This window comes from Pistacia vera, unplaced genomic scaffold (assembly GCF_008641045.1).
Source record: "Pistacia vera cultivar Batoury unplaced genomic scaffold, PisVer_v2 Contig293, whole genome shotgun sequence".
In the NCBI taxonomy this organism is placed as follows: Eukaryota; Viridiplantae; Streptophyta; class Magnoliopsida; order Sapindales; family Anacardiaceae; genus Pistacia; species Pistacia vera.
This window is the reverse complement of record NW_022196105.1, coordinates 353,805-376,157: the sequence shown is the minus strand read 5'-3', so window position 1 is coordinate 376,157 and position 22,353 is coordinate 353,805. Positions and strand designations below refer to the sequence as shown.

At 36.7% G+C, this 22,353-nt stretch overlaps 4 protein-coding genes across 8 annotated transcripts; all 4 read right to left on the bottom strand.

Annotated features, from left to right (window-relative positions):
• Positions 1-1,000: 1,000 nt before the first annotated feature.
• LOC116135030 (peroxiredoxin-2F, mitochondrial) lies at positions 1,001-3,816 on the bottom strand. Of its 2 annotated transcripts, XM_031420735.1 has the most exons (5): positions 3,455-3,814; positions 3,326-3,355; positions 2,497-2,655; positions 1,736-1,830; positions 1,001-1,371 (listed from the first exon to the last, which is right to left on the bottom strand). In XM_031420735.1, exons 1-5 carry the CDS (start codon positions 3,668-3,670, stop codon positions 1,266-1,268), a joined length of 606 nt encoding a protein of 201 aa, XP_031276595.1. In that variant the 5' UTR covers positions 3,671-3,814; the 3' UTR covers positions 1,001-1,265. The 2 variants fall into 2 exon arrangements, with proteins under 2 accessions (XP_031276595.1, XP_031276596.1); XM_031420736.1 differs by lacking the exon at positions 3,326-3,355 and having other exon boundaries at positions 3,455-3,816.
• A 1,870-nt stretch (positions 3,817-5,686) lies between these two features.
• Positions 5,687-8,865, bottom strand: LOC116135029 (3-dehydrosphinganine reductase TSC10A-like). 4 transcript variants are annotated; one of them, XR_004128834.1, is made up of 5 exons: positions 8,125-8,865; positions 7,560-7,707; positions 6,960-7,250; positions 6,297-6,393; positions 5,689-6,102 (listed from the first exon to the last, which is right to left on the bottom strand). XR_004128834.1 is itself a non-coding variant. In XM_031420734.1 (4 exons), the coding sequence occupies exons 1-4, from the start codon at positions 8,653-8,655 to the stop codon at positions 6,386-6,388; spliced, it is 978 nt and encodes a 325-aa protein (XP_031276594.1). In that variant the 5' UTR covers positions 8,656-8,865; the 3' UTR covers positions 5,687-6,385. The 4 variants fall into 4 exon arrangements, 2 of the variants coding, with proteins under 2 accessions (XP_031276594.1, XP_031276593.1); XR_004128833.1 differs by having other exon boundaries at positions 5,690-6,102; positions 6,297-6,399; XM_031420734.1 differs by having other exon boundaries at positions 5,687-6,393.
• Positions 8,866-11,873: 3,008 nt separating this feature from the next.
• On the bottom strand, positions 11,874-12,742 carry LOC116135081. The gene is made up of 2 exons (XM_031420779.1): positions 12,497-12,742; positions 11,874-12,374 (listed from the first exon to the last, which is right to left on the bottom strand). The coding sequence occupies exons 1-2, from the start codon at positions 12,605-12,607 to the stop codon at positions 12,141-12,143; spliced, it is 345 nt and encodes a 114-aa protein (XP_031276639.1). The 5' UTR covers positions 12,608-12,742; the 3' UTR covers positions 11,874-12,140.
• A 2,399-nt stretch (positions 12,743-15,141) lies between these two features.
• LOC116135019 (NEDD8-activating enzyme E1 catalytic subunit) lies at positions 15,142-19,875 on the bottom strand. The gene is made up of 9 exons (XM_031420719.1): positions 19,588-19,875; positions 19,303-19,466; positions 18,357-18,559; positions 17,256-17,488; positions 17,102-17,164; positions 16,952-17,008; positions 16,612-16,733; positions 16,145-16,262; positions 15,142-15,664 (listed from the first exon to the last, which is right to left on the bottom strand). The coding sequence occupies exons 1-9, from the start codon at positions 19,687-19,689 to the stop codon at positions 15,377-15,379; spliced, it is 1,350 nt and encodes a 449-aa protein (XP_031276579.1). The 5' UTR covers positions 19,690-19,875; the 3' UTR covers positions 15,142-15,376.
• Between the last annotated feature and the right edge of the window lie 2,478 nt (positions 19,876-22,353).

Genomic DNA, 22,353 nt, shown 5'->3' with positions numbered 1-22,353 from the left:
GTGTCCATACATGTTCTAGCCTGAAACAGGGAAAATTTAACCGAGGTTGAGCTGGTAGTGGGGCTCGCTTCGTTCATTAATTTATAGTCAATAAAAATTGACCTGCGGTGACTTCAATTAATACCATCACTGAAGTTGGAACTTTTATAATCAAGGCAGTTTGCTTGTTGCTAAACCATCGGTCATCTTCTTCATTATGCCTACATGGATTTGCTAAAATGGGTTGGTAGACTTTTTAATGGGCTTGTAGTCAGGGTTTAGGGTTTGAGGAAATGGGTTGATGAGAATCTCTTTGCCAGGCTGCGGGTGATGCTTCTGTGGTTAAAAAATAAAAACATTTCCACATGGGCTAACATCTCCTCTTGTTATCAACTGTGCAACAGCTATAAGTTTCATCTTTCAGAGAAACAAACAACTGAGCTTTTGCTGCTGCAAGTGCGTATATGAATCTGCAAAACGCAACTATGTGTTGTGATATTGAAGAAATACAATGAGATATTATATGAATATTCAATTTAAAATCATCAATTATATTAGAAACATGAAAATACATTCATAGCACAAATTAATTGATATGTACGCTGCAAACTTTAAAAAAGAACCGTCTGGATCTCGTCTATTTGGTGAAACATAAACATTCGTACAACGGCACGATGGCCATGAATAAGATACAAAGAAATATACCTGAAACCTTCATGATCGAGCGTCTTTGAAAAATCGTCGGTACTTTTTCGGACGTTTTATGGAAGGAAAAGGAAAAGTTTCCATTATCCAAGGAGACCAAGTTAAAATATCAACAATGTATTCTCATTCTCTGCGCCATACACAGTAGATCAAAATTTAGAGGTGATTTTAGCAACTAGTCAAGAATTATTATTATTATCAGCGGATTTTAACATTTTCAGAACATGTTGGCCCCAATTCACCATCAAGGCCTGTCAAAGTACTCGAAATGCTCGTAAAAGCGATCTCAGAAACAAAGGGGTGGTCAAGGAGAAGGTAAAGATATAGAAAGCATTAACCAGAGTGCAATGCTTTCAACCAGATATACAAAATTCACATGCTGTTTTAACCATGAACTTAATCAGGATGCCGGTAAAGACAACTTATTTCTGAAGAAGGATTAGCAGAAGTAAGAGAACACATAACAGTGGAATAGGCACACATGCAATAGTTACACCGGCCTATCTCCTTTTCTCCTAAAAGCAAGAAAGGATATTGATAGGATACAAGTGCCTATTTTGACTGCATATTGAACTAGAACATTATATCTGTCCCAAAATGACCTCAGCACCAGAAACCTTCACGTCAGATGGGGCTTCCTCTACATTAAAAGCCTTGATCTTTCCATCATCTACATATGCTGACCATCTACACAGAACAACAATATCTTAGTACCAGATAATCGATGCAATTCAAAAAAATGATTCACCCTTTCTTGGCTTAATGCTGGACCTGCCATTTTTTCAACCAAAGGATATGGTTCGTCTTGTCTGGTGACAAAAATTACTGGTGCCTTTTTTTTTTTTTTTTTTATTAAGAAGAATCTTCATGGGCACTATTATTGTTTTTGACTTTTTTCTATCAAATTTGATCCCTATTTGAATTATTTAAAGGAATGGCACCAAAAGTTGATTTAATAGCAATTCTATGTAAACCATGTAGAAAATCTGATGAAATTTCCTTTCACGTTTCCACGATCCAGACAGACAAGAAATTATAGCTGTAACAATACCTTTCAGAACGAGGCCCAAGCAAAGCAGCAGAGAGATCTTTTCCCAAGTCCAAGCTCTTGTGAAAGCTTCCATCAAAGTCACCATAAAATTCAATCTATTAAAAGGAAAACCGCAAAAAAATTGATGTTACTCGAGCAATATTGGAGAAATTTGTGATCACTGCAACAAAGGAATAACTAAATGCGAGTGCTACATGAAAAAATAGCACTAAATCAAAATTATACCATAGATTACATGCAGAATAGAATGGTTTACAGAAAAAGATCACTAAAAGGAAAAAGAAAGTGTTAGGACAGTAGGAAGGATAACAAATTAACAAGCAATTTGTGATAGTTTATTCCACTCTTTTCATTTATGCTGAAAATTGAACAGAAAAGAAAAATCCAGATATCCATCTAGGTAGTAACTCGGGTTTGATTCAAGCAATGCATTAATATCCAATAATATTGCTCTGAACAAAGATGCTACAAGGCAATAAAGAAGAGTATTATGCCTAAGTGGTTCGTGAGTCATCACCTGATAACTAAGCACAGAACAGCACACGTCATGATGTCAAAAAACACATCTCAAACAGAAATGTCATACAACTCCAGAAGAATGTAGTGGAGGGAGCACTTAATTGCATAATTGGGACAACTAGGTTAAACCCATTCAATATTCCAGTAGATGCTGAAGGCTTAAAAAAAAACTCTTTGTGAACAAACAATCCCTGATCATTTTTTCTCTTGAAGTATCATAGTAAACAAAGGAAATAACTTACAGCATCTTTGGCTTTAAGATTTTCCGCCCAGGCATTTAAAACGTATGGATCATTGACAGCCACACAAACTATCGAATCGACCCCTTTAGCCTTGAACTTATCAATATTATTCTTGTAACTAGGCACATGTTGATGGGAACAAACTCCAGTGTATGCACCCTGGAAGAATATAAATAACGCCCAGTGAAACTATCAATCTAAACAAAACATCAAATCAAGAAACAAAAGAGATTTGCAAAAGTAGATGTCAGTATCTTTTGGGATATACTATCTATCTTCTCGAGACCAAATTCAATTTTTTTACCACAAATGGATAATAAAATGTTAATCACAAATATCCAAAAACTTCAGGCAAAATGGAGAGGTTTCTCTTCATTTATGTGGTTTTGAAACCAAACCCCTTAGAAATGACATTCAAATCACACAAAAAAACTTCATCCTTTCTATTTTCACCAAATAATGTTTAGATCCCTCTCGTCAAATAATTCAGTCTATCATAACGCTGGGAAGAATGCACACCTGCTAGATGCTACTTAGTATCATTATTTCTAAATAACAGCACTCTTGTTATGCAAAGCTTGGGCTTTTACACACAACTCCCTTATGGAAAATGGATTTGGTCGTGCCATTTATTAAAGCATGAAAATTGATTTAACACTTCAATAGCTAGAAAAATGGGGCTCCTACCAAAATTCATTTATCTTAGCTTAACCGAACGGACATAATTTTTTCAAAGTTGATCATCAAGCAATAAATTGTCCTAATTTTCAACCAAACAAAAAAAAAAAAAAAATTTCATAGAAGCGTTAAAGAACAGGAAAATACTTACAGGGAGCCCAAAAATGACCACTTTCTTGCCCTGAAATACATAGTACAAAAAAAAAAAAAAAGGGGTTGAAATCATTAAAAAGAATTCAGCTAGGCTCCAATAAAAAAAAAAAAAGGAAAAAGAAACGACCTTGAAAATGTCTTTAAGAGGGGTGGTGGAGAACTTCGAAGAGACACCCTCGTCCCAGGTTCGAGCTTTCTGGAGAGAAACATCGGGTGCGGCGGAGACTATGTCAGAACCAACTGCAACCGACGCATATGCTCTTGATAACACTCCCATGCGAATCCCATCTCCTATTGACCTTAAAACAGAGGGTCTGCTACGCTTCAGAATAACTGACGCCATGCCTTGCCTGTTCCAGATTTTTCGCTGCGTAAGTGTTAAGTTGTCGAGGTTGTTAAAGTGTCGCGGGCAGGTGACAGTTTATTTACAGAGGGAGCTGGGTCTATGTGATAAGGATGGTTAGGCCGGTTTACAAGTGGCTGTTGGTCGTTTAATTTTCAGATTAATTTTTTAAACCATGATATGATTATTGAAATTAATATTTAATACCATGATATGATTATTTAGCCGATGAGAAAAGCATAATACTATACTAATAATCTTCTTTCACAACTCTGATATGACAGATCGTAATTAGCCGATTTATAATAAATCTCACATGAGTCACGTATGAGTCTTACTAATTAATTATGAACTGATCAATTATTAACTATTACATTAGGATTATGAGAAAAAATTTATAAGAAAAAGTTGTTAATATAGAGAAAATATAAAATTATATGTCATACCTATATCAAATTATCAATATAACTATTTAATTATAAAACACTTAGTTATTTGAACGTCATATGTATCCATATATCTATAGAATTCTATACGAATTAGAGAGCTGAAATCGGGACTATATATCTATATAACTCTAATGAATTAGAAGGTTGGAATCGACGAGACAGGTCTCGCCCTCGGATAATTCAAGCCAGAGGTTGAGGATGTTCTTAGTGCCAGGTTTCACACCCCAGGAGGCAAAGGAATCGGAGGGCAAGCGAGGCTTGAGCCAATCAGAGATAGACTGATGGGTGGCGAAAGAGTGGAGATTGGATTGGGAGTCGGAGTGGGAGAGGGACATGATGGGCAATTTACGAAAGCAACGAGGGTATTTTGGGAAAGAAAGAAAAGGGAATTTGAAGGGATTGGGAGAAGTAAAAAGGCTGAGAAGACCCGCGCAATAGTTTATTTGTAAAAACCATGTCCATTCTATCCAAGCTTTTTTTTTTTTTTTTTTTTTCAAATTTTCCCTTTGAACACCATTTCCCTTATATCAATGATTATAATAGATAAAAAAATAAATATGGAAAAATAACATTTTTTTTCCAATGTTACCATTTTATTTATTTGGGAGACAAATTAGCTCAAGAATAAAATTAAATTAAGAAAAGACTAACACTTAAATCATTAAGTGGGGGACTAGAGTAAAAAAGAAAAAAAAAAACTTTTAGGCTCCGTTTGGTTCATTATTGGATAGTTTTTAGAATAATCTTTTGAAAAAAATTAAATTGGGTGGGTATTACGATGTAGAATTTTAAAAATTAACATAAATAGCCCCTATATTTATTTATTTACTAAACAGCCTCAAATATAATATTCAAAATTAACAAAACACCCCTAATCCACTCATAAATAAAGACAGCCGACCACCACCGTCAGAGAGTGATCGGAGTTGCCGTATCGACGTATGACTGGCTTGATATTGTCGGTCGTGCGCCGATATGTCCTTTTCCGGCCAGATCCACTGTGGATCTGGTTGTATTTGCTCGTCAACGACGGCAAAAAATATGGCCGTCATTTTTTGCCGTCGTTGATGGTCAATGACGACCATGTGTTTGTCGTCATTGACGACTGGCTACGGCCAAAGATCTGGCCGTCAACGACCAGATCTTTGGCCTTAGATCTGGTCTTTTCTGGCCAGATCCATCGTGAATCTGGCCAAAAAAGGCTAGATCGACGCACTACCGGCCAGATTCAGCCGGTAGTGCGCTATTATACCAGATTCTAGCCATTTTCCGACGGTGGTGGCTGGAATCTGGTAAATATGGGTTGTTAGGGTTTTTTTACAATTTTTAAAAAAATACTTAGGAGTTTTTAATTAAATTAACAAATTTAAGAGGTTTAAAAAAAGTTGAATAATATTGTGAGTTTTTACAATTTTACTGTTTAACTTTATTGGGAATACTAATAATAGTATTCCCAAAAGGGAACCAAACGGAGCCTTAGATTTGATGGTGTTTGTTAATTGTAATGAGAAATTAGGTCTAACGAGTGAATTCTAGAGGTTCGGCTCAAATAGAATTCATGTGCAAACAAACTGAGGACAGCTAGCTTCTGCAGGTTCCCATAAGTTTTCAGGCGGTTCAAAAAGCACTTATTTGATTCTTTTACTGATGTGATGGTAGGTTCATGCTTCAATTGTGTTTAACATGTTTAATACTGAAAATTACTACACAATTTCAACAAGAGGATTGTGGAGTTGTCTTGATCTAATATTTTCCAAAGCATAAACAAACAACCAGACTGATTGCTTTAATCAAGTATTTGGGCAAAACTATAGTCTATTGGCCACAATAGAATGATCACTGACATATGAATTGGAATGCTGTGCAGTTAATACTTCTAAGCTTCTTCAATGAGCAAAGTTGTCTTGTATAGATATGGTTTCTATCACTCTTGCACAGTAATCATATAAGATACAATATCATGTAGTACAACGGGTCCATAATCTGCAGAACAAATTTATATTTCAACATAAGTTAAGTCTTGTTGAAGGTCTTAATCTGGATTAGTCATTTGTTCCCTACTATAAAAATGCGTCTTGATGAAAGTATCTATCAGTCAAAAAATTAAATCTGAGACATGGAGGAAGTCTTGTTTGTTGAGAATGATATCAAAATTTTGATTGAAGTCCAGAAATCACCTTTTAGCAATGTTCACCAACCATTGGGACAGCTGCGAAACAACAAGAATGCCATATGCATACACCTAAATATCAAGCACCAAGAACTTCTAGGTACCTGAAACTAAAAATGGATTAACATTGTCACATTCCCAGTAACAACACCATTTCACACATAGCCAAAAATACAATGAAAGGGCATCTCAAATAGACTCTCTGTCGAAGAAATAAAGATCAATTTAGAAGAAAAAATGCTTCTGAACTATTTAAACATGCATTAGGCATGCAACTTCAAAACAGTATCTGCAAGAAATGGAGAGCTATTGTCCGACACTAACTTATCAGAACGGAAGAAAACAAAGACATTTATGGAGTTTTTCAAGGAACAAGGAGAAGTTAAAACATGTCCCAAACTGGATGAGAAACAAAAAATATCCAACAAAAGTGTTCAACACAACAGAAAAACAATAGATCATACTTACACAATCATGTAAATCAAACACTGTTCTTATACGCAATGACAGAAGTTTCAACTCACTATGCTATATCATGAAATATAATGATATATGATATCGGTTTTCAATGTAACTACCTTTCCTAACACATTCAGAATGATACATTTGTAAGTAGTAAGAAATATTTGATCCTCCTTATATGTTATAGATCAATTCATGGACTACTTACTTCTTTTTTGTGCATGCCACTTTTCTATACTTCCGTACCAATTCCATTGGAAGCATAGACCGGCGAAGCGTATGATACCAGCAGCAAACACTTCAACAAATGCCATAAGGAAAGATCTTTGAGGAGATAAACCGGCAGTTGCAATAGACAATAAAAGTCCCTCAAAGTTGCAAGGGACAATAAAACTACCAGATTGGATACCATGTAGAGCTTTCTTAGCAACTTCATCAGCTTTCATTGCACCAGATGAGGCTGCTATAATGCTGGTGAGCTGCGGTCTTCTCTTAGTTTCTGCAAAAGATGGCACTTTCTAATTAGCATGCCCAACTCAGTTACACACGACAGCAGACACAATACAAAAGGAAGATTGTGTTTGACGTAGTTTTGTCACTGTCTTGCATAGAATTGTTCCCCTTTTCGGATTTTTTGATCTATTAGAGGATTTCTAATCCACGGATGTACCTACCTCAATCTCTTCTTTAATATAATTTCATAATTTCTTATAAAAAAAAAAAAAAAAAAACTAGCACTAACTTTGATGACACACTTAATACAAATCTTTCTAAAGAAGTAGACAAGCATATTATTGCAATACCATACCTTCCTCAAGACCAGGAGTCTCTGTGTCTGGAGGGAATATAAGAGAAACATGGATATTATCCACAATAACCTCTTGTTGCAATGCTTCTGCTAAACCTCGTAGGCCAAACTTACTAGCTGAATAAGCTGTGTAACCATAAATGCCCACCTGCCCACAAATAAATAAAGAAATCCCATGTCAACAACCAACAATTCCCTACATTCAGAACTAATGCGTAACTCTTCTAATCAGCACGGGAGAACTATGAAATGCATCTTTATTTTAAAATTTGAAACATCGCGTAGTTGGTCATGAGTAATGCTACAGATGCAAGTAATATTCCAAATGATGTGTCATATAATGTGGCATTGCATTATCACTTACTATTTTAGTTCATATTTATACATCAGTGTCAGATAGCAATTTGTAATAACGTTATTTGTTTGTTAACAAACGTCATCTTACAACAAACACAATCATATCAAAATCTGAAGCTATTACAATTGCAAGAATCTATATTATCCTAAACTAAACTATGGCATTCTATACTACCTAGCCATAAACTATGAAATGAATATAATATACCTGACCGGCCTGAGATGACATAAAAGCAATTGAAGCAGGCCCATGACCGTCCCTCTTCTTAATTAGCGGCAATGCAGCTTTAATCATATTAAAACTTCCCATCAAATTCACATCAATCATGAACCTCACCTCATCCAATTCCTCCTCCTCCAACTCTTGAGGCACGAACACGCCTTGATTAACCACCAACACGTCTATGGGCCCCGCCTCGTTAACCGCCTTTTTCACAGCCTCGAAATCCCTAACGTCCGCAGCATATGTCGCCACTTCGATTCCCGTGGCCAGGTGAATCGATTGTTTTGCTTCTTCCAGCTTTTGAAGGGAGCGTGCAAGGATGGAGACACGAGCCCCTTCTTGTGCGGCCCGCTGGGCCAAGGCCAGACCGATGCCACTTGATCCGCCAGTGATGAACACGTGCCGATTCTTGATTGGGATTTTGACGGGCTTCGGCCGGACGATGAGGCGTAGGATGAGGAGGAGAGAGAGGGGGAAAAGGAGGAGTAATAATAGAGAAAGAAAAGCGAGGGCCATTCCGATGATGGAGATTGGAGAGAAAGTAACTGAAATGCACTGTGGTGATGCCTTTCAAGTCTGAAAAATGATTACTACTGATTGTTTGACTTACGATAGTGTTGCTTCGACTAATCCTCCCAGATCTAGCCGCGTAAGCATTCTCCTTGTTTGACTTACGATAGTATTGCTTCGACTGATCCGTCCAGATCTAGCCACGTAAGTATTTGGGTCAGCAATGCTTCAGTCCCTGTCAATTCAGAGACGTTAGAAAGTGTTAGACGACGTAAGGGCAATTCTGTCTTTTGTTGCATAATAAATTTTTAAAAATTTAACATAAAATTAAAAGTTTATTAAAAACAAAGTCACAATTTAAAAACAATAGTACCCACCTCCAAAGCAGCCAGACAAAGCAGCCTATGGCCACCATCATTGGCCCAACCCACAATAACAGCAAATCAAACTGATTTTATGGGATCCGATTGGCACACTCTTTTTCTAATATCCTATCCTAAAAACAAGAAAATGTATTTGTTTTAATATTTTTAAAATCTAATTTTATTCTATTTAACTTAAAAATTAAAAATTACATTTCTCAATAAAAAATTTAAAATTAACAAAAATATCTTCATCCACCAAAGCCATTATCATCTATTAGCATCCATTGCTACAACAACGTATAACCAACTAGATCTGATCGATCATATACTGATCTGTTCGTTGATGACGATCATATTTTGGTCATCAACAATGACCAAGATATGACTGTCAACGGTTAGATCTATGGTCATAGATCTGGTTAAAAAAGACTAGATTGACTCACGATTGGCCAGATTTAACCGATCGTATACCATTCTGACAGATTCTGACCATCTTCCAACAATGGTGGCCAGCTGACGATAATATGTGGATGAATAAAAGTATTTTTATTAATTTATAAACTTTTATTGTTGAAAGTGTTTAATTAAATTAACAAACTTAAGGATTAAAAATAATCTAAATATTAAAAAAAATGTACCAAAACTCCTCGAATCCCATCATATTTTCTAGATGCTACTCTAAAAAGCTAACTAAACGGAGCCTTTTTTTTCACCTCTCACCATCAGATTGTGTTGTTCGCTGTGGGAGATGACGGCGATGGATGCGGTGGAGTGGAGTGGAGGTAACGGCGGGCAGCAAAGGAGATGGGTGGGGTGACAGTCGGGAGCGACAGTGAAGCGTAGGGCAATGGTAGCGTGGGGGTGATTTTGAGTGGCCCTGTGTGCGGGTAGGGTGGGGAGATTAATGTTAAGTTAATTTTCTTTTTTTTTTTTCAATTTTAATATATTCTTTATGAGGCATTATCGACATTTTTGTCAAACATTAACAGAGACCGAAATCTTCAAACGTCGATGAGCTGACAGGGAGTTAAGCCAGTAGAAAGAACTATTTGTGAATGAACAGATATGCTTCAACTGGAGCAACGTAGAACTTTGGTCCAGAGAGCAGTAACTCTGAGAATACATGTTAACCAAGGCTCAACTACCAAATTGAAAGGAAAGGAAAAACAAGAAATCTTTCCCATGCCCATACTTAGCTTTCAACCAATGCTACCAAAGGTGGGTTGGATATTCAATTCAAGGAGATTGTCTCAGCTAATATTGTACATACACTTCATATTTTGTGGATTAAAATTGCAGCAACACTATCTTAAATAATTTGCTAGGCCCACACAATCTTGTACCTTATTGACTAGTTTTCCAAAATCCAAAGGCATTAACTGAATGTAACGAGTTCACATCTCTTCTTCTTTACTAAATTATTAGAGTTATTGACATGAAAGTCCAGGTTGTTATGGGGCAGAGGTAAGCAGGCGTAGGGCAAATTTTGCTGTGATAGAGGGCATTCTTCAAATGCTAAAAATCATTTCATTTTCTTTAGTTTTCTATCTGAGCTGGTGTTCATGTGCCCACTTGTCTCCTCTTTTCTCAGCTTGTGGGGTGTTTCAGATATGGAGAACAAATTTGTGGGAACCCACAACACATCCATTATTTTCATTTAATAATTCACCGAATGTTTGATCCAGTTTTCTATATAACTTGATCAGTACTAGATTTCCTTTCATAACTTGAATAAATCGTCTCTTTTTATTCAAAGAAATCAGAGCAAATATTCCCTAACCATCACTTTAACTAGCTTTGCAATTTCCACAACCTCTTTTCTTTTTTCTCTTTGATGAGTGACATTAAGGACCATTGAAAATTTAAAGCATAAGACAAGATTGGGTTGAATTTTGAAAAGGAATTGCTGAGTCAGAGTGGCATTAAAACATAGCCAAATTAGTCATGTAATCAAACAAGTTATAGTTTTAGCTTTCTAGCTTTAAGTTTTCACACAGACAGGGTCCCTGTCAAAAAAGTGAGAGGTCATGTGAGATGGTCTAGGGTTCTCAGTTTGGGAAAAGGGAGGTGAAAGCCATATGGGAATTCAGGAATGCAAACGAAAATTATGGCCTAGACAATATGGAAATCATGATTGTTGGAAAAAGACTCGTAGACACAGACGTGAGATTAAAGAAAACCTTAAGTGAAGGCAGGGATGAAGTAAGAGAAATCAAGATCTAAGCTGCTGTTTGTCTTTACAAATGGCATATATGATTTTGCACACTCCACAATTCAAGTTGGCAGGTTTTTAAAGCATTTTTATTTTAACTTTCTGATAAAATTCAGACTAAGATGAGAATCCAAGAATAAACAGGAGCATAATTGAATATCTTCTATAAACATATTGATTATAGAGGCAGAGATTAATTGATGCTGTCTTGGACTAGTTAATAGAATCCAAGAATGAACAGGAGCATAATTTAATATCTTCTTAATCTCTTTTGCTTTTTAGCTGTGCTTGCAACTATAGCCAATTGCTTGAAGCTGTCATTTCAGTTGTATGATGTTTTTTTCTTTTCTATTCAAAATATCAACATCTTATCAACAAAGTGGAGGATTTAACAAACAAAAAGAGGATTTGCCAATAACAAATCAAATTTCACTTCTGGGATTCTTCACTACTCTGTAGTAAATTGAAGGGAAAAGAAATAAGACCATTTACTATGAGTGGCTAATTTCTTGTTGAAGATACTCAATAAGACCTTTATAACATGAAGTTGTTTGAGCTCTTGTCAAGTTTCCCAGTAGAGCAGGATATTAGCAGACAGAAGGGAATCAGAAGAACAGAGTAACACATCAAATTAAATATAATCAATACTAAATCAGATAATTAATTGCATTAATCGAATATGACAAGCTTATCCTATATCATACTCAACAACAACAACCATACATTAATTTTCATTATTGTTGAGATACAAACCTTTATGTACCTCCCCAAAACCAAATAAAGAACACTTTTAATTTAATGTACATATCACTATATGTATTATTATTAACCATAAACTCCTCGCCTTTGCACTTTGTTGGTGAAGGGATTAGTATTGATAGTTTAATTCTACACTTCATGAAGATGTTTCCACCTTAGCCTTTTTTGGAGTTAAAAGAATGGTTGTAAGATACTTGAGAAACTGTTCTTGCTTTATCATGATGCCTATGAGATTTTGAGTTGAATGAACTGAATCTTCCCTGCCTGTGCTTTCTTCTTGGTTGCGTCGACTGAGGTATAAAAACTCCAGTTCCTTTGCTTTCTCTTCTACAACTTTGCTCATAGAAAAATGGGGAAGGTGCTGTTTGATGGTTTGCTCTAGAGAAGGCCTGAAATTGTAATATACAGCCAAATTTAGTTCAGTTAAAGTTCAGTTGCGTACACTTGATGCAAGTACAAGAAAAATGCAAGAAAGCAAAATTAAAATGTAGCAAAGAAGCATGAAAGAAACCTGGAAAGAAACTGAAGGACATCTTGCAACAGGGTCCTCATCATCATCCATGATTAGAAGAGAAATTTGCTTGCTCAAGTCTGCAAAAAATAGATCATCCTCTACTTCCATAGCCACTCCAAGAAGTAAAAACTTGAACAGTAGTGTTAAGCCAAAAAAAAAGGGGAGAAAAATATATTCAGCTCATAAATCTGCAAAACTAATCCCACAAACTTTTCCGTTTCTCCAATGCAATGGGATATAAGTGGTTATAAATAGGGAAAGGCAAGAGATGGAAGAGTTAAAGTTAATATGGGTTATGCATGTGGGGTGGTGGGGTCTTATTGGCAGTTGGCCATCTGGCCAAGCCCCACAAGAATCATGAAGTGTTGTTATGATATTATCAAGTTGAAGAAAATAGATGAGGAGGAGCAAGTAAAACCCCAAACCCAGATCTCTAATCCAAGATAGACTCGATCTCCAGCTCTAATCCAAGATAGACTCGATCTCCAGCATACTTGGCTGTAAATGGGTGGCTATCCTATCACTCTTTTATCTTTTTTTTCATCTCTGACCCTGAAAATAAAACAAGGTATGGTTCGAAATTTATAGTCCACAGTCCACAAATATTTATCACTAAAACTCCTTATCTGATATCTTGATGGAGTTCTATTCAATCAGTTTCAGCATTAATACTAAGCAACAAAACAGTCAAACTGTAGTTGCCAGAGGATCTATCAACTTGAAATTTTGTCTGTAGGGCTGGCCCAAAAGTGACCACTAACTTCAGCTTTACATGAGTTTGAAGATTCTTAAAATCTCAAATTGAATGTAAAATTTCCAGGGATTGACTCTTAACTCTTGCCTTCAAATAAGTGTGAAAATAATTTAAAGTCTGTATTAATTTGAGTTCATCCCGAAAGATTTATCATACGAGGTCAAAAATATATTGGAAAAATGCGTAACACGTCCTATGGGCAATGAGAACCCTCTTTTCCCTTCTTTTTCTTTCTTCCAACTTCAGAGCCAGATGGATGAAGTACTTTTTCTTCGGAAAGCAAGAAGTTGAATTATAGGAGTCATTTGGTCCACACGGTTTGCTGGCTGGCTTAGGGACCCGCCCATATGCTAGAACATAATGCTGCATGGATCTTCATGACCCCTTGATTTGATGTTTCCAAATCTTGATTATCATTATACCTTTAAATAGAGAGTATTAGATTTTTTTCCCACTCAAATAATGTTTTAATGACACTTTTTTATTCAAAATTTTTCAAAATACAACAATGCTATCCAAACGGTATGTTTTATTAATAATTTCCATCAAATATAAAGATATTTTATTGTGAAAATGAAATACCCCCTCCAAAGATCAACCCCCAATAGTTGGCCACCACAAATCAAAGTTTCGCACTCCTCAACCAATTTTGGCTGATTTCGGCATCGGAAATCAACCCTGTCACCTAGGGGTGGGCAAAATTTTAGGGTAGAACCGAAACCAACAGATATCCGAGTGTCAATTTCGGTTCCTACCTGGAACCGGCCGTATAATAAGGTAGGTTTCGGTTCCAAAAAATTGGAATCGATACTATGCAATTCCGATTCCGGTTTCAAATCAAAGGAATCGGGACTAGAACTAAATTGATATAATATTAAAGAATAGGTTTTTTTTTTGATATTTTGCATATGAGATTTTTTTGATATTTTGCATATCATGTAAATATATAAGAAAATTTTGGTTTTTTTTATTTTTTATTTTTATTTTTTATCTTAGTATCAAAATTCTTATTAATTTTCGTTAAAAGATCCGTTTTTAAAAATATTTTTATTAATATTTAAGTTTCACTTATTACCTGATTAAGAAATTAATATACATTAAGATATTTACGTTAAATAATAGCTTTTAAATATTTATTATCGGTGAAAACAAACAATTAAATACTTATAATCAAACATCAAACATCAAGTAAATATAAACAAATATATTATTTAATGTTTTACACTTAATTTTTAAGGGTGTAATTGTAATTTTATAAGGGTTTATTTGTCATTTAAAAAAAAAAAGGGATAATTGATATTTTCGAAGGTACTCGGAACCAGAACCCACGGTTCCGGTTTCGGTTCCAAATCAAAAGAACCAGTCGGTTCCGGTTCCTTTGATTTTGAGCGGGTACTCAAACCCGCCCACCCCTACTGTCACCAGCATCCCCCCAACAAAACCCCTCTCACCCCACCCACAATCACTCCTCAATCCCTAACGCCACTTAGGGGCAAAGGGTTGAGCAGGTGGTGTGCGTGGATGGAGCAACAAGGTTGGAGAGATAGGGACGGTCGGCAACCAAAAAAAAAAAAACAAAAACGGCACAATCAACAACACAACACTTCAAATAGCAATCCACTGATTAACATCAGATAAAAACCAACCAAAAGCAGGTGAACAACTTGTTTTATTGGACAAACACACTGTTTTCTGTAAGCCCTACAAATAATATTTTAAAAATTAATATGTATCTAATAAGTTTTATGGGACTACCACATGATCCTGACCCAAGACTCATAAATGAAATAGACCTAACATGAAAATTTTAGTATGTTGGTTCTGATTATATAAGCAGGACACAAATTTTTACAATTGTTTTCCCTATAAATACAAGATGAGATCGAGGGAACCCAAAAGTATACCCAATGGCATTATATAAACTCAAAAAAAATTGTTAATATCATTGTTCTCGGTAACAGAATCATTTCTGGAAAAGATATTCGGAAGAATATGAGAAAATGTTACCAAGTACAGAACCATCCACATTGTTGACGAATTTCTACCTTTTCCCACAAATTTCAACCTTTCCCATTTGTGAAACAATGTGTTCGTTTCAAGTAGAAGTTGGTGCAATCAATAAATCATGCCCCTCCAGCCATATCCATATCTGTAACGCCATCAATTCCCTTGAATGCAACACGCAATTTTCTCAGACATGAGGTCTTCTTGTCATGCTTGTCGGTTGTACCAGTCACATGGACAATGTCCTTCGGAATTTTACCCATAAGGTCATAAAGTGGCAGACTTAGGTTCGATCGGGTCATCTCTTCCAGAACTGGTGGTGCTTGCATATACAGATTCTTCCCTCGGTGCGTAACACTTGCTTTTGATAACAGCAGCTTAGGATGCTCTTCAAGTTGATGAATGAACTGCTTCAACAAAGTACAGTTTAAAAAACCATCAATCAGATATGTGCATACACATTTTCAATATGCTAACAGCATACTATGGCTCAGATCAGCTTCAGTGAATAAGTCCATGTCCATCTGGTCCGTAATTTATCAAACAGGTCAATTCCACTTAAGATACTAGGGAGTTGAAGCAACAATCTCATTTTATTAATTGCTGGCCACCAGAATCTCAAATTATTGGAAAAAAAACTGATCAAGAATTTGATTCTTGGGACAAGCTGAATGAACCGAACTCTAAGCTGACTTCTACGCCCAAAACCAAGACGCAAACAAGGCCAAACTTATGGTAATCCACAATAATGTTTAAACCCGAAGTCACTGCAGCTGAATAAGTGACCCACGGAAAATATAATACTGAGTCCATGATCACAAACTAAAAAAGTAAAAACTTATTTGCCAAAACAGTGAGAGAAAACAGCCAAGAGAAATAGAAATAACCTTTTCTAATGTAACTGAAGTGTCCAACTCAATAAGAACCCCCGAACCACACACAAGACAGTCTTTGTCCCTCACAAATTCAGTCACTTTTATATGTAAACCTTCCACTCCATTATACCTACAAAAAGATGACGCAAATTAGTAGTCTACCAAAATGTTTAGTTACAGAATGAAACCAAATTTTTTCTCCTAAATCTTGAATATCAAACATTCAGTAATGACCCAAAAATTAAAAGATACGAGTAAGAAAGTGAAAGACGACCTTGTGAAAAGATTTTAGAAACAATTATGATTACCCTAGTATCATTATGATCACAAAAAAAACACAGTTCACCATCTATCTATAAATTGAGCAAATCAAGCCAAAATATAGCACAGCCTTTCAAACAATGCTCTTTCAGAAAAAAGAGTTGCCTAGTTGAAATCAAAATTATTATAAGAAAAAAGGATGCGAGAGTTGGACATACGTTAAATAGTTTGATAAAGTTTTGCTAAATCCTGATGCAATCTTCAAGGTTTCAAGGGCACATGCTGCTGATATAATTGCATTAGTGGAAGCAATTGCTGGTATGATGTTCTTCACCACACCCTGTAAATAATAAAGATCTTACTGTAAAGTGGGACATTACATCAAAGATGTAGAGTACAAACAATACATTTATGTATAAGGATTTTCAAGCCCATATGTTGTTTAAAGAGATAAAGAAATTATAAAAAACGACCATGAGGCCAAACCATACGTGGATCAAGCAAATTTAAAGAACTTCAGAGAAATTAATTTTTTATCATCATGGAATCAACCTATACCTGAGTGAGAGAATATGTAACTCCTGGAATGCCAAAAAGCTCGGCTCTCTTGACAGCCTATGGGAATGGATATTGGTAGCATTAGTGAAAGGGGCAATAATGAAAATCAATACCAAGAAAAACAGCACATAGTAGCTCCATATAATTAACCTCGGAGTAGACCCACTTCATATGTTCAGGGTCATCCGCATCAAAAGCCTTTCCGCTGTGAACCTGTAAATAAAAACCATGATAAGATGACACACAATAGGCCCAAAACATCAGTTAAAAAGGAGAAAGGAGCAAAATATAACCAATATATTACCTCATCCCATTTGATTAAGTGGGCATATTCAATACAATGGGCAGCATTTCTAGGGGTTTCTGCAAGAGTGCATAGAGGAAACTTCACTTGAGGAGGGAATAGCCAGATTGTACACTCAAAGCATGGTGTGACACCTGGCACAATAACCCTTGCATGGCCCTTGAAACCTTCGGTCCCACCATCTACCATAGGTTTGATTGTTTCCTCTCGTGGTTTGTCATCAGAGGCATACTCTATATTTCCAAGAAAAAGATAATTCACAATACATTAGAATAAGCATAACTTAGAATGCACTTCAAAAATATTTCCAATAGAATAAAAATAAGGTTTGAATAACAAAATTTTTAGATTCACAACTTAAAAAGATTTGTCCCACAGGAAAATCAAGGCAAATACAAGAAATCCAAATTAGTTAAACCTTGCTGGGCATTGACAAGGATTAGGAGAGACCCTTAGGGAACTGCCTAAAGCAGCTTTTCTGAGATGATTCATTGGTGGAGCACCATTAGACAGAGTATCTCATTTCCATGCCCAAAGTCATTCACACCCAGAAGGTATAAGAAAACTGAAAAGAAAAAAATCACTGCACCATTGACCATATAAATTATGCCACAATAAACTTCTCTCATTCATTCATCTAAGGTATCTATGGCCCAAGTTCTTCAAGTTCATGCCACAAGCATAAGGCTTCCACAACATCCATGAGCCACGTCATTCCCTATAGAACAAACTCATGGCATAAAAAGCTTGCCCATAAAACAATTTACACCACAACTTCTGACCAAACGAAAACTTGGCCTCCAAAAGGAATTGAATCGTTTCTAAGAAAAAAAAACTTGATCATTACAATAATGAAGGAGGATAAAAATAATTATACTACACGTTAAAAAAGTTCTTGGAGAAGAAAAGCTCAATAAAACAATTTGATATTAATACATATGAGGTCAGACAAAAACAAACAGAAAAGATAAACTTCATGAGTTTAACTTCACAGCAAAGAAAAGCACGGATAAATTTGATGAGGTTAACTTCACAGCAAAGAAAAGCACAGACAAATATAGAGAGATATATGAGAAAAATTGACGAGGTCAAAATACGCACCAAGAAAACCACAAGCTACTGCATTTATGTAGCTCCGAGCCTCAATGGAATCAAGACCAAGGACAATGATATTAAAATCATTATAAAATTCAATTTCTTTGTCCTCAATCCGACAAAAATGAGGAACAATATTCACACCACTAACTCTTTCCATGACACGCTTAGCTGCAACTTCAGCCTTTGGCTTGCCAACATCTTCCACCCTACATTAACAAACCCAAAATTATATGAGACTTCAAATTGAAAATTCAATACCCATGAACTCACTATAACCACCTCATTCAAAACCGTGTGCTATATTTCATTTTAGTACAATAATGCTTTCTATAAAGGTAATTGCCTTTTGTTCAGAAGGACAACTAGCCCTGTCAACACTCTTGAAAGCATATTTTGCCATACCATCAAAGTCAGGTATATCATAACCACTTCTGCAATAAACGCCATCTTTTAATAATAAATAACTGTTAAAAGAGGGACACCAATGACCAGTTGATTAACAACATTACTTGGAACATGCCGAGATTCTTTCTCAACTTGTTACAACTCAAAATAAATGAAGTAAAATTTCTATGCAGTTTGAGCAAATATCCATTTCATAAAACCAATAAAATGAAGAAACTGGGAATATAGTTGCCAACAAATAATAATGATGATAATTATAATATAGAAAATCACTACTCTCTTAGCACTTCTTACTTACGATGATCAACCCTTTATCTATCTTGATACACAATACACAACCACACATCCCTAGCTCAGGTTTACGCAACTTGAATTTTCCTCAGTTTGGTGCAAGTAACTCAGTATCATGCTACTTAAGAAATACTAATACATCAAGATGTATTTAATTGCTAATACGAAACATAACATCGATTTTGAATAACCCCAAGAAAATTGACCATATATGGAAAAAAAACCTTGATACGCTTAAATTAAAAGGAAAAACCTGAAAAGAAACTGTCGATTGAGATTAGAAACTTCGATACGGTCCATGTCAATAACCTCTAGATTCTTAAAACCCGATAAAGCCAAGTCCTTTAAGAGCTCACAGCCTAACCCACCAGCCCCAACCACCAAGATTCGCGCATACTCGCGTAGGTCATCTCTCAACTACAGCAACAAGAAGATCCCAAAAGCCAATAAAAAACATAAACCAAAATTCCATAGAAAAACCATAATCGCAAGCCATGTGTTTGTTAAAATGCCACAAAGAATGAGATGAAGGAATTACTTCAACGCCGGGTTCGAAAGTAGGACCTACAAGATTGCCGGGTCGGAGAAGAAGCTTGTCGAGGTCACGTGATCGGCTCGGTGTAACGATGGAGTCAGCCATTTTTAAGAACACTCAGTGTTGCTATCTATCACTGTCTGAATCTCTGGTGGTTGTTTCGTTTGAAAAGCGAATTAAAATTTTTGAAGTCTGGAAAGGAACAAAACGTTGTGAAAATATGCCGTACTAAGTGCAACGTGGGGGAAGTAGTGTGTACTAATTAGCTTGGCTTTTACGCTTGGCCTTCGTTTGTAATTTTATAGTTATTAATAGGAGTGGACGAACAAAGGCTTTGGGCTTTTATTGCACCAAAGTTCATGTAGAGAACCAGTGAATAATGAGTACGGACCACTCTTGGATTATAATTTTGTCCAATTTTAGAACTAGATTATAAGATTTACATGATCAACTTTAATCATGATAAGAATAATCACAAGTAGCTCCAATAATTGCCTTATTTCCTTAATAAGGATATTAATTATTACCCTGAATTAGTGATATCAACTTTAGCTTTATTATGGGCTTCTTCTCTTCATTTATTGGATGCCCACAAACTTCAAGAACTTTAACTCTTCTTACTGATTATTTATTTAATAAAGATTGGTTCACTAACTTATTAGTATGTGTGATTTTTCCATCAAGCTTGGAGTATCGTGAGGTTATAGTCTGATCCAATTTCAACTCAACTTCACCGATTGTCCAACCCAGCATAAGTTCGTCAAGCTATAGCTCAACCTATCACAAGCTAGTCGCGACCAATCCTTGCGGTCGTTTAACCAATTCCCAGATAATTTCAAATTTTGAATATCTCGGGAAGAATCAGATCGATAGCCATCTTTGTGCCCAATCGCAATAATATCGGAGTTGCATTTCAACTTAATTTTAATCCCTTTATTTTCGCTCTTTTCTTTGTACAAACTCTGCATATAAACCTCTCAAACGATGAGGAAGGGGTTAGAAAATTTTTCTAGGATTATCATTGTAAGCTCTCACAACAAATACAAAAAACAGTGGACGTAGGCTCAAGAGTTCATCTCGCCGAACCACTTTAAAAATCTCTTTGCCATTTACTTTACTGCATTCATCATTCATTCACTACTAGTTATCCGTAATCACGCACACACTAGTTCTAATCCCACCAAGGTTGATCGGATCACTCTTGTTGGTGTAGATTTCTGTATCAATATTTTGGCGCTATAAAGAGGGTCTTTGCCAACATCTCAGAAATTCCAGCAAACAGCCACAACGATTTAATCAATCCGGGCCCACGATGGTGTGTACAAGATCAAAAACCACCATAGAAAATCACAAAAATGTGGAGACTACCCATTAGGAGGTGCAACAAGACACTGTTGGGCATCGACCACCAGTGCCACCAACTCAACAGTTTGCGAATAACCAGCGGGAGGGACGTCAAACCCCGAAAACGACCAACTGGTGGAGATGACTAGAACAATGGTTGCATAGGTGGTGCAACAGAACGTGGCTGAGCTGAGAAATTAACAACCAACCAACCGCACAAAACCTTGACCAACCACACTTCACCAATATCACTCCCAACAGGTTAGAATTCAGCTAGTGACCAATCTGGCTCATCAGCACCAAGGGGCGATCGACGCCGCCGATGTCACAGAGTACACTCCGCTTACGAGCATGAATCCCGCGGGCAAACTAAACCCGGGAGGCGACCAGGGAAACAACCAATGGGTGAGAGTGAAGGTAATGGTCGCCCATGGAATGCTTGACCTACTCGATGATATCCCCAGCATCAGCGTGTTGGTCTTAACCCACGTCTAGGAAAAGCTCGATCCTCGCAAGCTCACAAGATGAGTCATGTGCGTCAATCTGGCAATGACCGATGTTCCAGTTATAACCACGTCGCGAGCAACGCACTGACGAGAATGACAACACCTATCAACCAAGCCATCATGACTCAACTTTGCGCATTAATGCGCATAATGGAGGGGGCTCGCCAGCAACAGATTTACGAACTCACTTGCTCGAGGCAAGGCTGAACAAAGCCAGCCAAGGCAATCACAACGAAGACTTAGATCGTGTGTAGAAAATGCTCAACAACCTAAGAGCTCGCCAAAACAAGGCGGCAGAAGAAATAATGAGCTCCTCCTTCACAGAGGAGGTTCGCCAGGCCCCGCTTCCACAAGGATTTAGGGCACCAAAAAATAAGTTCGACGGGAAAGGAGATCCTAGAGACCATCTCGATACTTTCAATGACTTAATGGAGCTGCACCAGGTCTGTGATTTGGTGAAATGTCACTGTTTCACGGTCACATTGGTCGGGGATGCCAAGAGATAGTACAAAAGACTCAAGGTGAACTCCATCAGTTCTTGGCAACAATTCTCCTCACTGTACTTGCAACAATTCCGAGCGAGGAGGCGGTTTGCAATGCCGCTCAGTTACTTGAGCAACATTTGTCAGGAAAGAGAGGAAACATTGACCTCGTATTTAACAAGGTTCTAGAACAAGCAAGCAAAGGTCGCGGATGTACCCGAAGAGTCAATTCGGACTTTTCTAATTGCAGGCATCAGGCCGCAAACGAAGTTATGGAAAGAGCTCCAAAGTGAAGATCACATGAGCTTGACAAAGTTTTATTAGATGGCTGCAAAACACCAGCGAGTAAAAAGCTTGCTAGCAGCCCTAGCCAGAAGCTCGCCACGAAGAGCCTTAAACAGGCGATAAGATCACTTGTCAGATAAGTAGAGCGGCCA